At 42.4% G+C, this 17,339-nt stretch overlaps 1 protein-coding gene across 2 annotated transcripts; it reads right to left on the reverse strand.

Annotated features, from left to right (window-relative positions):
- Positions 1–192: 192 nt before the first annotated feature.
- sfmbt1 (Scm like with four mbt domains 1) lies at positions 193–15,963 on the reverse strand. 2 transcript variants are annotated; one of them, XM_046384524.1, is made up of 21 exons: positions 15,757–15,963; positions 11,883–11,940; positions 11,695–11,789; positions 11,017–11,260; positions 10,644–10,732; positions 9,560–9,812; positions 8,406–8,503; positions 8,145–8,246; positions 7,707–7,866; positions 7,486–7,568; positions 6,482–6,608; positions 5,968–6,081; positions 5,770–5,812; positions 5,603–5,670; positions 5,349–5,488; positions 4,548–4,657; positions 3,980–4,155; positions 2,951–3,129; positions 2,604–2,828; positions 2,102–2,230; positions 193–1,954 (listed from the first exon to the last, which is right to left on the reverse strand). In XM_046384524.1, exons 2-21 carry the CDS (start codon positions 11,905–11,907, stop codon positions 1,814–1,816), a joined length of 2,601 nt encoding a protein of 866 aa, XP_046240480.1. In that variant the 5' UTR covers positions 11,908–11,940; positions 15,757–15,963; the 3' UTR covers positions 193–1,813. The 2 variants fall into 2 exon arrangements, with proteins under 2 accessions (XP_046240480.1, XP_046240481.1); XM_046384525.1 differs by lacking the exon at positions 15,757–15,963 and adding an exon at positions 14,717–15,647.
- Between the last annotated feature and the right edge of the window lie 1,376 nt (positions 15,964–17,339).

Below are 17,339 nucleotides of genomic sequence, written 5' to 3' on the forward strand. Positions count from 1 at the left end.
ACGTTGTCATGTGACCTGCACGGCCACGAAATGCAATCTGGGAAATGTATGACAAACGCCAGGCACCGTCTAAAATGCATGTTCACAGTTTTAATTGCAGTCTTTCTATTTAAATAGCAGTTATAATTTTAAAACTTGAAACAAAAAGCTGTTCCATTGCATTAGGTACAGCGGAAAGTACAAGCAAATGAGTAAACAAAGAAACCCACAGAGGTTTTACTCACAAAAAAGGAAGCACTTTACAGGAAATCACACTACAGCAACTGGTAAAAAAACAAAAACAAATGAGGGGAAAAACTGATTTACAAAAGCATTTTGAGAATATCTTCTTGTTTTAAAACTGTCCATGTATCATTAAGTTAACTGTTAAAAATAATGACTTCAATGATATGAAATGGCTCATACAATCAACTGTATGTGGATTTGTTTTAACCATATGCCCCATATGAGAAGGTTTAGGCCTATTCTGTGCAAATATATTGGATATTTGGGGCATTTACACATTGCTTATGCAGAGAGTTAATTGCTCAATAGATTTTTTTTCTTTCACCCTGTTGTTCTAGAAGATATTTAGTTATATACACTATATACAAACATGCACCGTCATATTTGCATGCCACCATACAGTGCATGGTTTTGCTTGTGCTTGCATTACAGAATCCTTGCACTGTAAACTGCTCTTGCTTGCTGTAGAAGCTTGAACTAAAAAATGAAAACCCCCCTTAATAGCAGTTTTTGAGCAGATTTCTTGCTGGATAACATTTGCAAATGGCGTTAGTACCGTACACATATCTGCTGTTCACACTACAATCAAATTACAACAACTCACTCAATTCATTTCATTGTAGCTTGCTGTGACTCTTTTAAATCTATCATCAGTACATCTACTTTAATATTACCCCTAGTTTTTACATTTAATTGTGTGCAATTTATTTTTGCTTAATTAATGGGCCAAATGATCTCTTCAGGATATTTTAAGCGAGTCTCTACAAACCATGAGACAAACAATCCCAATCTGTTGGTACTCCAAGTTACATCTAGGCGCTTTTGCAGTGGAAAAACAGTGCTTCTAAGTGCTTCAATGTAAGTGGGCAGTCATATACCACGTGTGCACTCGACCACGCCAATACTGTTGAGCATCTTTTCCGTAAAATTAGACTTCAGTGTGAGAGTCACCACGTTTGACTGCAGCAGATAAAAGCAAACTAGTATGATGTGACACGTAAAAGCTGTAATTCAGTGGCGTTCTCTTTTTGAGACGGCAGAACAGGCTGAAAATCATGAATGTAAACAACAGAGAGATGGGTTTATAACACTGGTGCTCAGTCACTCTTCCCCATACTGAGAGGAATTAGAAGAGAAGAGTTCCAGGCACTCTGAAGACACAAATAAGTTAAGAAGCCTTTATTAGAACATAGCTAAAACACAACCCCTTGCAGCTTGAAAGCAAGTCCTTGATGATAGCTTGCTGTTTTCTTTTATTTTTTTGTGGCAAAACGAAGTGGAATCAATAAAGGCTTTTACACTTATTTGTAATATTAAAGTGCCTTGAATTTTTCAGTCTCTAATTCCTACCCTGTGTCTCTGAATGAATTTAGACTTTATATAGCTCATCTTCTTTGTTCTTTTCCAATGATCGGAAAATTTTGCTTTTGTCCATCTCATGTTCCTGTTTGTCCGAGACGATGTGGCATACGCAGGATTCTAAAAGGATGTCCAGTGTTAGAAAAGTCAGAATGGGAAAATACAGTGTTTTTCACAGGATCAATACACAGAACAGGATGTACTCGAGTCCATGTTCATTCTCCGCCAGCTACGTGGCAAACTGCTGATAAAATGCCAGCTTGACCCTCTCAATGTGGTGGCACAGCTTAATAGCCGGTCCCAGCTTCAGGTCCATACACTCTTGCACTGTTGGGAGGTTCAGCAGCAGCAGTGCCTGTCCATCAATCTCCTATAACAACATAAATTCGCATGAGATGCAGTTTCTACAATTAGTTTTGGGTCGGCTATCTGGTAAAGTGATGTTCTGTATTCATCAATATGGATACAAGTGTATAATGCACTTACTGAAATAGAGTTAAGCCTGAGTATTTCTTACCTGATCCAGGAAAATCCGTGCAAGAGGTGCACAGTCAGTGGTCCTGATGAAGCGAACCACATCGGTAACGCTCCACTCCAGCGGGCTGGTGTCCAAACACAACTTCTGAGGAGGCTCAGTCTTTGAGGTCTATAAACACACAGACAGGATGAGTCAGACAGAGATCTCCCAGCTGAAATGGAAACGTTCACAGCTCATTTTAACCCTTACAATTGACGCTGAGAAGAAAAAGGTATCAGACCTTAACATTTCTTAAAAGAAACACTGGCTGTTTCAGTCTTGCTGACTTCCTCATGAGCTGCTTAGAGGAAGTTAAAGTCATGGTGAAAATATTATTCAGAATTATGTTGAAATGGATTAGTTTGTTGTGTTTGATGGAAGGGGCAGACGGTTGTGTATTCATTAAAGATAAACTGCCTACAAAGTAAACTTTGATATGAAATTTCCAGAAGATAATATTTTCAGATTGTTTGAGTATTTAGTCATATGAAAACTCTTCTACCTTTGGTGATGGAGGGCGGTTCTCATCATCAGAGAATGAAGGTGAGCGGGGTTTCCGGCGCCGGCGCGTTGGCCTTGGTGTCGCCGGTGGGGAGGGGGATGGGGTGGTCGGCTGGGACTTCCCAACCGATTGTTCAGAATCGTCCTGGAGATCATCTTGCAGCTCTGAGCCGGAATCTTCACTCAGAGAATCGTCTTCATCCAGATCTTCTTCCTCTCCACTTCCCTGGGAGCAAAAGACAACAAACAGTCTACTCAAAACAGATTCAAGTAAACTGTGAGGAGGAACCAAAGAGAACAATGTTCACCTGATAGAACCAAAGAAACGAAGAGAAACGCATGTGTTACCTGTGGAGACCCAGCAGGCGTGTTGTCCACTGAAGCTGAGGAGCGTCTCTTCTTATGGACAAAGAGCTGCTTCCTCCTCTTCCTCCTCCTCCCTCTTCTCTTCACTCCACCCTCCAGGTTGGAGTGGCCCCCGGGTGGACGGCCAACACGTTTACTCTTCTTCTTTCCATAGTAATATGCTGGTGATAAAACAACAGGCTTCTTGTGTAAAGTTGCATTCGACATGTCTGGGAGATGTTAATACATCCTTGAGATACACTGAAGTGAACTGATCGAACAGATTTCAGACATATATTTTTAAATATATATATTTTCTAAAGGAAGAGCATTTGCCTGGGTCCAGATGTTCAAATCAGCCCTCGTCACAGACTTGGGTGATTCTGACAGATGTAGATGGAATGTAACGAGCTGACAATTTGGTTTGATATACACAAGAAAAGCGTGTTGAGGATATGTGCTTTCTGGAGTGATATGAAAACAAGAAAGAGGATAGAGAAAGTGTAATCATTTGTCTGTTGCTATCAAATTGCATCAGTTTCTTAATCTCAAAACTGCAGTGCAGCAGCAAGTAAACATATCAAACAAATCTGTGACTTTGGTTAGTTCAGCAGAAGATGAAAGAGGCCGACTCTGACACATTTTCAGAAAAATATACTTGCTCATTCATTGCCTGTGGAGGGTTATTGCAAATTCTAAATCACAAACTCTATACCCCTGCTTCACAGAACCCTTTTATTCATTAGGGAGGCATTTATGTGCTCATTCATGATTTCTATTCATGAGTAACACAAAAAGAAAAGAGAATGAAGCTTTCTGAAAACAGAAAAATGAATGAGCTTTGTGTTAAATAAGAGCGGATTTGAATCATGTTTAGAATTAAGATCACGTCTAACGAGGGTGTATTCAGATTTGCAATTAGAGGCTATGTTCGTTGTCTCCCTCGATAAGAAAGCAGCCTCCCCAGATCACCTGATAAAAATCATCTGAAGGCTCAACAACCAGTAGTCTCTAGATCTGCAAACCACCTACTGTATTTGGTCTTGGTGAGGACAGAGCAGTTCTCAGAACAGTGGTCCAGAACCATGCGAGGTCCAAACAGATTTGGGCAGCATTCTAGCTTGATGCAGGTTTTCCTGCAGAAGTCCGCCACACGGTCTGCAGTGCGGACAATTTCCACAGTGGCCCGGTAACTCTTTCCCTTGTACCTGACATTTAAAGAACAAGTTGAACAGTGATAAATCAACATTGTTTATATTTTCACACAGTAGAAGGCTGAAAAAAATGACGTGCACATTTTCAAAAACAAAAAGGTGAAATGTATCCCAGTCTTCTTGCTCGCTAAAGCTTCAATTACGTTCACGTTTGATCTAACAAGGTTGATACGACCAGCAAGGTCTCTATCTCAGATGCTGTCGGCTAAATTCACAGCTTTAATGAAGTATCAGGAGCAGATATTTATTTTCACTTGTGCTTTGAAGTACAGGTTTAATCCAGCATGTGTCCTTAAACAGGCCAGCTGTGAACACTCCTACTTTTCCTGCAGGTTGTCTACAGAGCAAAGAATTTTGAGCTAAGCTTTAATGGCGTTTCCCCTCACTTGGCTTTGAGTGTCTCTCCATGGCCTTGCCAGCGGCTCTCCTGGTCCAGCTGCAGCTCTCTCAGCACTCGGCTGGGCTTGTATGCCGAATTTATCAGCAGAGTCAATACCTGAATGCAAGACAAGCATAGAATTGCAACACTTACAGGTTATCTGCAGATTAGAGGACGTTAACCATTAACTAGATGCCTGTAATTGCAACCCATTAATACAGACGGGGTTTTTATTTTTCAGTGGTTTGTTAGTGTGTAGCATTTTAACAACAGTCACCATATTCATTCTGAGACAAGACTTTCATTCTGTGCTTCATATGCAAAGCAGAAGCACGCAGATAATTATTCACCATACTCATTCTTCTTATTTTTCATACGTATGTGAAAATCAAAGTCCCATAAGGAATAAAGGAAAAAAAAAACGCACTCAACTTTGAGGCCATGTTACTTTGTAATAATTAGACCGTCTGAAACGATCGTAAAACCTGGGACTTAAATCAGGAAACTGACACATAACTTTCACTTTCACATAACATCACTCCAAAGTTTCCTTCAATGGTCAAACTAGCTAGTTAGCCACTCTATTGTTTACTATTGTTTGTATTCCTCACTTGTGATTAAGCATGACAATTCATTTTGGTGGCAATGGCGGTTCTTACTTCACAACGTCATCAAAGTATATTCTGTTACTGTTTTGACTGAGACAGCGCCAGCAGCTGAAATTGCATGCTGTGCATTTAAGTCGTATGGGATGACACCTGTTTTTTGGTGCTTTTCTTCCAGTGAACAGCTGGACTAGGCCCCTCACCTCTTTGAGCACAAGGACACAGTTTCCAGGGCCAATGAACTGAGGCAGCTCCGCAATGCGTCCCTTGTTAAGGTAAGGCCCAGAAAAGCAACGGTGATTGAAGTAGATCTTGGGACAGCAGTATTTCCCATTGCCCTGTCCTGCACGTGGACACAGAATGAGATACAAATGATGAAATGACCACCAACTGCACACACAGTCAGCAGACGGGGCATATCACAGTGTAGAATCTTTCAGTAAGACATGCCGCTCACCTGTCTCTGACTGGCTGGGCATCTGCTGCTTGACAGCGTCAGGTGACGAGGACTTTGGTGGAGTTCGGCTATAAAGTGATGAAAATTGAGTCATATGTTAAAAGGCGATCAGACTCTATCAGTTTAAATGAAACAGTCAACTGTACCATCTTTCCTTTCACACTCACTGTTTCTCAGGCTGCACCACAGCAATCTTCCTCTCTTTTTCAACTGAAAAATAAAAGAAAGACTAATGTGTGCTGAGTCACACTTTGCATTCTGCCACTAATTTGGTCAGGGGTAAAAAACAGATTTGATTTTGCATTAGTATCAGCCTCATTAAGGCAGATGTGCGAGAGCCCACTATGATGACTCATGTTGTATACCTGAGGGTTTGATGGGGTAGACGAGTGGATAACCGTTTGTCTCACACCAGCTGACAGGAAAGATATCGAGGGAGTCCACATGAACTATGAGCTCCGGCATGGGCTGCTTCAGTCCTGTACACACACATACATAGCGACTAGAAAATCACTTTCAGCACTGATTGCGGATGCCAGATTCAGCTAGAGCAATTGGAAGTCACATACCACACCTTGACATTATGTTGTGTTGAATGTAATAAGAGCTACAATTCTAACTGAACAAATTATATACTGACAAAGTTAAATTAAAATGTTGTGTCTGTGGTGTGTAACACTAATTGCTGCCTGTCTAATAAACTGCGTTATCACCAAAGCATTTTTTTCAGTCTCTTGTAGTAAGCGGATATAAAATAAGCATTCCCCTCTTTTCCATAGGGAAAAAGTGAGGTAGCTACTCTACTAGGGAGAAATTCAGATTAGATCCACATTTGTTAAGGGTCTACATCACATGGCCTTTAATGTGGTGCCATCTCACCTTCCAGGCTGAGCCAAATGTATTGTCCTTTGACCCTGGCGACAGTTGCCACGTGAATGTTTTCGGGTGACAGCGGGTTGACGGCCTCCAGTTTCATGGCCTCTTTGAAGCTGTGGTCGCTCTGCTCCTGGCAGGGAAACAGGGAGGAGAGGGAAATCACTCAAGTGTGATTTCATGAAATATATGCAGGTATACATACCAATACCTGTAAACACACACACACACACACACATATATATATATAGAGAGATATATATATATATATATATAGAGAGAGAGAGAGAGAGAGAGAGAAAACCCCATCACACCATGTAAACACAGTATAATTATTTTCATCTGATCATGCTGCCAGTCCAAAAAGGTGAAATCCACAATCCATTTTCCACATTCTATCACATGACTGGAATGGGATGGGATAGCCAAACAAAATATATTTCCTTCAAAAACCACAGCATTGATCTGAGCCATGTTCAACCTCTCTTTCAATCTGTGTGACAAACGGTTTAGACAAGAGGTGTCCACGAGATACAGAAGGTATTGCACTTTGCAGACTACAATATTAAAAATTATTCAAAGGAACACGATCAATTTCTGTCTCTCATTTTTTATAAGAAAGAGAGGCATTAAATCTCATACAAAGTGAAGAGAAAGAGTTGCTAAAGCTGTAGCACTTTGCTAATGCTGTTTCAAATGTTATCTACTCATGCAGGAACACTGCATTGTAGCAAAGACCTCATGTCGCCCTCATATGACAGCAACTCAGTGTTAATCTATAACAGTTTTCACATTTAACTGCCTTTTCAACAATAACCAAGAGAGAGCACAAGATGCACTGGGAGCTGGTTTATAACTCATCTCACGCTGACTCTTTCACTGAAGTGTGGTGTGTCTGAACAGCATCTGGTAGGGGGGGGGTTACATGAGTCACTGGTCATAGGACAGCCCCTTGGAAAACCCTGAAGCCTGGCCTATGTGGTCTGAGTGTAAAATGGAGGTTGACTTACAGTTGGGAAACAGTGCTGGGGAGCTGCCTCGGCCTCGCACTGTTTCAGGTAATCTGCCCAGTCAAAGTCTGGACCCTGGTATCCTGTACATGATAAAAGAAAGAAAGAATGGACAGAAAGAGACACACAAATACAGCCACAGAGAGAAAAAAAAGCATCAGTGATCTAATCAGTGGCATTCCTTACATTCTGGTATCACTGATATATTTAACACAGCAGACCTGGTGGGGGACTGAGTGGGAGTCCATTTTTGAGGCTCCACTGAGCAGGGAAGATCCCTGGACTGCCTCTGTGACACAAAAAAGACCTCCCAGCGCCTTCTGATTCTTCAATACCACAAAGGTCGTCCATGGTCACCAGAAAGTACTGCTCATTGAACACCTGAAGTGGAGAGTAGGTCATTTTGGGACATTTTAATTCAAAGCTGTAAAAAATGTTTTCCATCTGTTTCATTTCACAGAGTCACCCCAAAATAAAGGAGCTCTACGAGACTGTGTGATCAATTAGAAAAATTTTGAGGTGAAAATGATATTGTTTCCTTTTAAGTTTCAGGGGAAATTTCATTTCTTTAGTTATAGAATTAAATACAAGCAAAGACAGCACACAGGAGAGAAACATTGCAGCACAGGAGAGTCAAATTTGGTAGTTAAGTCTGTTACCTTGGTGACAGTTGCAGGCCTGATGGAAATAGGAGCAGCAGGGTCGACAGCCTCCAGTTTCATCCCTTCCTTGAAACAATGAGAAGCGACGGCAGGCTGATCCTGAGACAAACACACACAAACATAAGAAGAGTCATTTTAGCTCAGCTCCTTGGAAGCACCTGGTTTGGAGGAGAACCTCACAACTTCTTCTCTTACTGCGTAATGATCCGATCCTAACTAGCAGACAAACAGGACCGATAAGAGCCTGGGTGGCGGTACCTTATTGAACTCTGCAGTCAGAGCTTCATCCTGAGGCAGGTCACTGATCCTCTGTCTCACCTCCTCCCACTCTTCCTCTGTCCGCAGGGCCAGCAGCTCTGAAGCAAACAGATACACTACAATCAGCTGCTGAAGAGCTAAACCGGCCTTTCTGTCTGTGATTATCAAAGACATATTCAATGAAAACTTTAAAAGCACTTCTGTTTACATATTTTTTTTTCTGCACACTCTCTTTTTGGCATAACTAAACCTAGATGCCTGGCAACAGTCTGTGTCAGCTTGTCCTTTTTCTGAACCTCCAAATGGGTCATCACAACTGATCAAACAAGCAAAAAAAAAAGAAAAAAAGAAAGAAAGAAAGAAAAAGGTTGGGAAAAAATGTCCTCGACAACTTCACAACCACAAAACACATCATTTGATGGCGCTAGGTTCTTACACAAGCAATGATGTTCAGAATTAATAAGACTGAAGTTACATTTGATGACAAATTTAAAAAAAAACATCTTCTCCTCTTTTATGAAACTGTAAATTACAAGCAATATAAAAGGCTGTGATTATGTTAAGTAATGCCCCACGACTGCTCACTGTATTGTGTTATTAACTTGTAAATGCACAGTATCCACGTACGTAACAATAGCTGTAGCGGCACTGGAAGTTCAGCTTTGTCAGTAGAGAGACATACCCTCCAGTGCTTTTTACATCTTGCATATTAACACATTTTATTCACTTGAAGGGTGTTAGCGGACTGTGGTCTTGAAATCAATTATCCATCTGATCTTGCAAGGGAAATCAATTCAGTCATGATCTAGTGGGATACCATCACAATTTGAAAATTGGTTGCTTAACTTCCATCACTAACAACATGCCAAAGTATTGGAAAAATGTTAATATAACTCACATAATGTGAGTGGAGAGAAATGACAGATCCATTGATCAAGAAGGAGTAAAAATTAGATAGAATAATTAGTAAAGAACATAAGATACGATATATAATTAGATAACCAGTGCATGATTGCTTGAGTTTTTTGTGTCCTTCCATCAGAAACCATTAGCGGTGCCTGCTTTGGCAATAAACCTTGAGATCTAGACATCATTTTCTCTTGCTTCCTTTTGTTTCTAAATATAAAGATCTGACCCACGTCAGTACCACTGACCTGTGGGAGGCCTGAGGGTGCAGCCGTGCTCTTTGGCCCAGCCGGGTGGGTGGAGGCGTGGGTGGAGGTAAAAGAGCCAGAGGGTTGCGGGTGTGTCTGGGAGGCCCTCTGTGCCTACCAGCCGCAGCTTCAGCCTTCCTCCGACATTTTCCTCTACTTCGGCAGCCCAGGCCAGCCCCGGGTCAACGCTGTCCTGGAGCTCCACGTAGCAGCCTGCGCATAAGAGCTCCACTGGGTCTCTTCCACGCTGGGGCTGCGGGGGGAGGTGAGGGGTGTTAAATGCAAAGCTGATAGCACACACAAACACAAATGAACACACGTCTAGGCAAGGGGAGGAATTTGAACCGGGAGAGAATGCGCTGCATGACTAAGTGGCAGAACTGAAGCACAGTCACTGAAAGCTAACTAATGGCTCCAAAGAATTTCACAGGCTGTTCCTACAGCGAATTGGCTTTTAGCAGTACAGCCTCTGTGCTGTAAACAAAAGCTCAGAGCTTTGTGTGTTGAAGTCTTGGGACTTCATGTCGGGTTCAAAAACAAGGCTTCATAATAGATACAAAACCTCAAGTTCAGGTTCATGTTTATTCCACTGGACATTTTAAGAGCAAACTGTCTTTCTGCCATCTCAAAATGGGCATAAAAAACAAACTCAGTGCTTTACATTTAAACTACAATATGGAAAAAAAGGTAGCATACCACAAAACACGACAGCTCACGACAGTCAATACAGCATTTGTGTGTGTGTGTGTATGTGTGTGCGTGTCAACACTGCACAGTCACTGTTGATATTTCTGATGACCTGAGGGTATAAACTGTTAACTTGGTGTTTTTCGAAAGTCATCTGTATTTGTCGATCTTGCCTCACAACTTCAAGAGTAACTGGAAAGTATGACTTTATTATGACAACCTCAACAGTTTTATTTACTGGATTATGTCTGTTCTGTTTGTTTTTTTTGTAAGTTGTCAAATGAGTCAAATCAGTGCTGATAGAAAAGATTGTTCTTGGCACAGACAGAGACTCAACTAATGCCCCACCCTGGGTGGTGTTTCAGTGGAGGACAGCTGCCCCGTTCTCCTGCCTTACCAATTCCAGCAGGTTGGCAGGCGCGCTGCACTCCTCAGCCAAGGCCTTTTCCAGCAGAGCCTCCCAGTCCTGGTGCTTCTCACGCACACCTGAGTTGGATCATACACACAAAGTGTATTTTATTAACCAAACAATCAGATGAGCTCAGGATCACATGATCGCTACCCTGCACGGCCTCTCCGAATCACGCTAAATTAAAGTTTCAGTCAAAAAATAAAATATAAAAAAAACTACTGGAATTAACTGAAGGTAACTGATTATTACAAATCCATGGCCAAATCAAGTTATTCAATTGCTCTGGTATTTCATTCCATAATATGTCACAAATTGACATATGTAGGTGTGAAATGCTAATGCTAACACCAAGCCTCACCCTCAGGAGCCCTCATGGTTTTCCCATGCTGGCGGCTCCATCCCAGTGGGTGGAGGTCGGCCGTCATGATGTCACACCAGAAGTCAGCACGCCGGTCATCCAGGTATCCTTCATAGCGTAGCAGCAGCAGCTGGCCACATGTGGTGATGATGTTGGCCACCCAGTAAGGATTGTCGGTCTCTGAGCGCACACACACCTCCAGCTTCATGCCTGGGGTCAGTCCTGTCTGTAGGCCCTGGTCCACCTGAGACAAAGACAGAAGATCAGGGATACGAGGAATCATTAACTTAACTGGCCAACTCGCAGTTAAACCACATTTTAATTTGGGCACTAAAGCTGGTTATGTAAAAAAAGAACTTACAAAACTTACAAAATGTGCAAAATGAAAAGGAGAAGAATTTTATTTTTTGCTGTTTTTGACTCCAGTTAAACCTACCTGCAGTTAAAGTATGCGTTATCAAGTGAAGCTTTCTTACAACTGGTGATGTTACAGCAGCTTATGTGTCTATCCTTTATAGCAGGACACTGACTCACTCTATTAATTTGAGTCATGCTTTCAGATTTATTAAAACAGTCTGAAACTAACTAACTGTCAGTTGACACTTAATGACTTTACACAAGTCATTTCTTAATAACTCATTGTGAACGGCTGGTGTGTGTTAGAATGTCAGCACCCACATGTTTGAAGGCATGATGGGGCACAGACAAGGCTCCAGTCTCCTCCAGGTAGTCATCCCAGTTGAAGTCAGAAACATCCTGAGCAGAGTCTCCATCTGGAACACACAACAAATTTCTCGTTTCCAACTTACTTTCCAAAACACATTATCTTAGTCATTTCACACAGATGTTCACAGAGTAGTTCTTACCAGACTCCAGTGACTCCTGACTCATGCTGGTGCCCCCTCAAGGCCAAAACTAGGAGCTCTGAGGAGGAACAAAGGAGGAGGATTATTATCCAGCCAGAGTAAATTAATGAGAGCTGTTCCAGAACAGAAAAACGCAAGTGTCTCGCTGAGCAGCCTTCCTCACGGTCATCCGCAGCACACTATGTCATGCCTAAGCTAAATTAAAATCCGCAGATCCCAACATTACTCGATAATCTCTAAACTCGCTGCTGTTTTCGCCAACTATCAGATGAATGAAACAGGTGAAACCCCTGGTTTTTAACAGCACTCTCAGCCGCTCAAAAACCAAACCATACCAGCAAAAAGTGATACAAAGAGATGAAAACAGTGCTCAGTACTTTCTCTAGCTGGCTATCATTACCGCAGTACCGCAGTCCATCTCAATCAGCCAACAACTGGTAATAAACATATTATCAGTCAACAGTCAAACGCATTAATATACCAGCAATTGTGACACGAATTAGCCAGCAGAGCAACCTGCAACTTGAGGTCAAGCTGCAGATTTAATCTAAACCCTTCTTTAAGTTCAAAATGAAATCAATCTGCATTTCTTTGGATATGGTTTCAGCCATTCTAAAATCAAGGACTCCTAGGCCTTGACAGGAGACTTGTTCAGAAATCCTTGGTTACATTTTGACATCAACGTCTAAGTGCTTCAATCCGCCCCTGAACTTGATCAATGCAAAACACAAGAAGTGGTGAATAAAATCAAAAATCACATGCTGCATATTTGCCATTCATCTGGGGTGGCACAGGCTCCCACCTACATAACACACCAGATGGTATGTGATCGGCGGGAAATGTATTAAACTATGCTTATCTCATCCAGCTCCACCCCGACTTGTGAAACTCCCTTGGAGCTCATCTGTTTTAAAAAGATCGGATACTTTTTCCTGCCCTGATGTGAAGGTTTCAATCAGTGCCTTGACGTGAATGTGGACACACACATCAAGCTCTGACCATCAAACCGACCTGCGGCATTGTGACAAGCACATGAAATAAGTTCATACAACAAGGGAGGCATGAATGAGAAATAAGGGAGCGCGGGGCGTGACGACAGTGGAGAGAGTGGTGTATGGGATGCTGAGTATTGCTTCTCTGTCACGGCAGCTCCATTCAGCCGGCCTGTCAGGCCCGTCTTTGTCACGTCTGACGTCTCTATTAAAACCAGAGCTGCCACCCCTCCCGCGAACTGGACTGCCACCACGACCCCTGAGCTCTGTCGGGATCAGAGCCACCTTTCACCCACGACCCCCAGACTCTGCCCCCTGCCCCCCCCCCGACCCATACATACACACCAGAGGGCCTTATTGTTTCTGGGGGTCACACTCCAAACATGAGAGTGGAAAAAAAAAAGAGCAGCAGAGACAGGAGTAGAAATACAGACCTTTAGTTAAAATGCTGCATCCTAACACCTGATGCGCAGCTTAGATCATTTATGAATTCGCAGTGAGATTTTAAATTGAGCGAGGCTGTATTTCTGATATGTATACCTACAAACTCCTGGGACCTTCTTCTACAATCAGTTTAACGGCTCGGCTATGTTTGTGAACGTTTTGACGTCTCAAAAGAATGAAACAGTGCCTGCATACCACCTCTAAGAGGCATATTGATCAGCTTACAACACTTCTGAGAACAGTCATTTCAAATGAACAAAGACCAGCTTTCAGTATTTGCTCCAATTTATTCGGCTCTGCCAGCTGAACAGCACTTAACTTTGTAAAACAGTGCAGCCTTGGCTTGTTTAGAAGACAGGAAGAAATGAAACTTCCCCTGTTTCATACAGAGTAAATGGTTTGTGTGGACGACAGCTAGCAGCATTCTGTCTGAATCTTTCTACACCTACTGAGACTGACTGAACCTGAAAGAGAAAGGGTGAACACACACCCACAAACGACCACACTACATCCTCTTTGCAAGCACTTACTGAATCATATTCTCATCGGCACTTAGCATGCGAGGGAGTATTTCTAAACAGGCCCTTCTAAATATCGGAGGTCCCCAGGCAGGAAATTCAACCCGGCAAAATAGACATTCACCCACAATACGGCTTCTCCTGAAAATAAAATCCAAATCAGTTTTCCCGTAAAAATGAAATTAGCTGCTGAAACATTTCCCCAAACACTATTTAATAGCATCTGTTGATCACAAGAAGATGACATTACATTATGGGCAGTAATGTAGCAGAAAATTAGTATGTTGTACTGCTAGTGTGTGTCCACTTTCCAACATAAACAAAACCATTTTCAGCTGAGCACTTAGCTGCTTTGTTTTTAACTTGCATTGATTTTATACCGTGGTGTGTCATCCATTTGTGCCTCTAAAAAACTTAGAAGGTTAATTTCAACCAAAGGACAAAAATCCTTTTAGTTTTGGCTTCACTGTGACAGATTTTGACACGTCACTCTCTGCCGTCACATTACAACAGAAGTGACTGGAATTTTTGTTTGTGGTGCTCGCAGCACTGAAAAATTACATTTCAAGACCAGCACTTCTCACTTTGTACAGTTTTCTGAGGAACCATTTCCTCAGAGAGAGTAGTTCCAATAAAAACTGTTTGCAGTGAAGTCTGGATTGTCTTGTTTCTGAGACAGATCCTGCAGCTGAATGTTTTTCCTACTGAGTAGCTGCAGAAGTCTCACGAGTAGAACCATAAATCCAAGCTTTACATGAAAACAGTTATGATAAATTTGCCAAGCAAATTATAGTGCAGCCCTCTTAGGTTTCTATGACGACTTACACCTGCCAAGGCGATTTAAATAACTTTAAATACCCCAAACGTCATTAATACACACATTATGCTTGCCAACAAAGGGTCGCCCTGAGGACCAAGCAATAGGAGTCGGCCTGCTCAGTGGCTGGTAATCCACGGGCTCTGTCAAACTAGTTCTGTCAGCTGGTCGACGTCCTGCTCTAACTTCCGACCAAACAGGGTGCTAGAAACACAAATCCACATTTGCCTCTAACACGGCACGCATAAAAACAACAACGCTGTTTATTCATTCGGTTGTAATAATGTTGCTCGTTGCCGTTGCACAGCGGCACGTCAACCGGAGCAGCGCTGCCAGTGGATCACTCAAGTTGCACAATGGGGAAGTTGAGAGCCAGAAGAAAAAAAAAAAAGGCTGCAATAAGTCAACGTGCAATTTGACAAAAAAATGACAGCCTCCTGAGCATCTTCCTCTCTCTTCATCAGCTGGTAAATATCAGACCGAAGCGAGTAGCACTTACAAACCGACGAGTTGATTTAGCTGTTTTGCTGAGAGCTTACGCCGAAATCGGCTAAGGTCGTGCAACCTTCATTATGTAAGGATACGACATTATAAATATACGGAGTTACTCGGGGGCAAATCACTGGAAATTTCCACACAATCCTTGAACTGGTAGCTTAAGGTTGCACTGCCTGAACGGACTAACCGCAGCATTCAGAAACAGAGATGGGCCATTAACGCAACGGCTTTGCAGAGAGAGAGACTATGTACGCCGACGGTCTAACTTTCACTCTGAGGAGAACATGAATAATAGCGATTCAGAAAATTATTAAATTGCTGAATAATAAATAAACACGCGGTCCTGGGTGCATAACGACCGTGTGGGACCCGCTGGACACATGGTAAAATCGCCTGTGTCCGAGTCAAGTTACGGAACGTCACAGCTTGAGCAATAAGAGCAGGCTGACGAGCAATAAGGGCGCTTACACTCGACCGAACCCGACTCATCTTTTTGAGAGACGGGAAAAAAGACGAACGCGCCACCACAATAGAAAACACCGTTAGGAATTTGTAACAAACAACACAGAGTATGTGAATATTTAGTCGCAAAATTCGCCCCTTACCGCTAAGTAGTTTTTCCAAGTCGGTTTTTAGATGCCGTTCCTCTCCGCCTGCTCGCTCGCAGCAATGCTAAGCTAACGTCAATGGAGACCAGGAGCCCCGAGTGAACGTTTCAAAACAAAACGTTTATAAGTGCGGCAGTTGGGACCGTCGCCCAAGCAACAGCGGGGCATTCTCATTTAATGCGCGAGACTTCCGGTCTCGCTCGAGCAGCGTCTCGCTAACTTGACGCAGTTCTCGTTCACGACCTCATTCCAATATGGCACAAATGGCCACTGCGCATGTTCTGCCGCCTATATGCCTCTGAGCCCGGCTACATCACACTGACTTCCATCTTCACACACACACATACACACACACACACACACACAATAAAATATCACACAACCGAAATCAAGAGCAAAATCTGTAACACACACTAAAGAAAAGAAAGAACCAGACTGGTTTCCGCTTGTATACATCCTTACAAGGACACGAGGGTTAAGCCTGAATCGTTTCAGGGTTTTATCCCCAACGGAATCAACACTTATTGGTTGATCCGGAATTAATTGCACGTATAATCGACCTACTTTTGATAAGTGGACTGCTTTTTTGACTCGAAAAAGCAATAAGTTCTATAATGAAGTAATAGATCGTGTTATTGAAGATGACCTCGAGTTGCTTAATTTCCTTTCCTGTAACATTTGTTAAGTAAACAGAAATGCATATTAAACGGCTGAATGGGAAACTAGTTTTTAAACGAATCGCGATCACAGCTGTCATGATGACTGGATAAAATAAGAAATGTCACTGCTGGTACGGTACTTCTGCTGCACAAGGATCTCAAGTCGGATTTTTTTTGGAGGACAGGGCGGGAGAAACTGCTGGAAATGTGCCTTAACACTGCGTGTGCGATGCTCAAAGTCCGTCTATTTCGTGTTTAAAATATGCTTTCTTTATTAAGTAAACGTATTTTTCGTTTTGGAAGGCGTTTCTGGGAGCTTCCGAGCCCAGTCTGTAGCCCCGAAACAGGTTTTGCCGCTCATTTAAACCACATATATCAGCCTCTGCCTCAGATACTCCTCCACAATAGACCAACCCTTCGGATGCCTATTACAACAAAAGAAAATAATATCAGCGTTTTGCATGCGTTGATGTGGAAACAGTACAATAAATGCGGGCTACAGAAAAGCGATCGGCTCTTGCCTGAAAAACCGAAACAATCGGAGATCCGTGAATAAATCAAATCCCAAATTCAGTCATTTTATTAAAGTGAGGAGCTGCTCTTATAGGCTGGAGATGAGATTTCAAACAGAGGGCTATAAAACTCATATTTAGGGAATTCGGTTTAGCAAATACACACGCAGAGGAGGGGAAAAAGCATGCATTTGTTGATCTTGTTATTTCGCTTTTTGGATTATTGGATTTTAATCTGACAATTGTGTGGAATCATTTCATCTTTAAATGTCTCCAACTGTTTGCATAAAAGCAAATCCCCCCCCCCCCAACAACAACTTCAGGTTTACTGCTCCCTGCATGTGGGTGTATTTTGCCTGCTGTCTGGTATTTGCTCACTGTCCACATCCTGTGGCAGGCAGCGGACAGC

The sequence above is a fragment of the Scatophagus argus genome, chromosome 3 (assembly GCF_020382885.2).
Source record: "Scatophagus argus isolate fScaArg1 chromosome 3, fScaArg1.pri, whole genome shotgun sequence".
NCBI lineage: Eukaryota > Metazoa > Chordata > Actinopteri > Scatophagidae > Scatophagus > Scatophagus argus.

Excerpts from the sequence above, each read along its gene's own strand:
- sfmbt1 (XM_046384524.1), bottom strand. The coding sequence starts at position 11,907 with ATGAGTCAGGAGTCACTGGAGTCTG. Across the intron at positions 5,671-5,769 it reads GTGGTGCAGCCTGAGAAACA|CCGAACTCCACCAAAGTCCT; the intron begins GTGAGTGTGAAA and ends ATCACTTTATAG. Across the intron at positions 4,156-4,547 it reads GGAGAGACACTCAAAGCCAA|GTACAAGGGAAAGAGTTACC; the intron begins GTGAGGGGAAAC and ends TTTAAATGTCAG.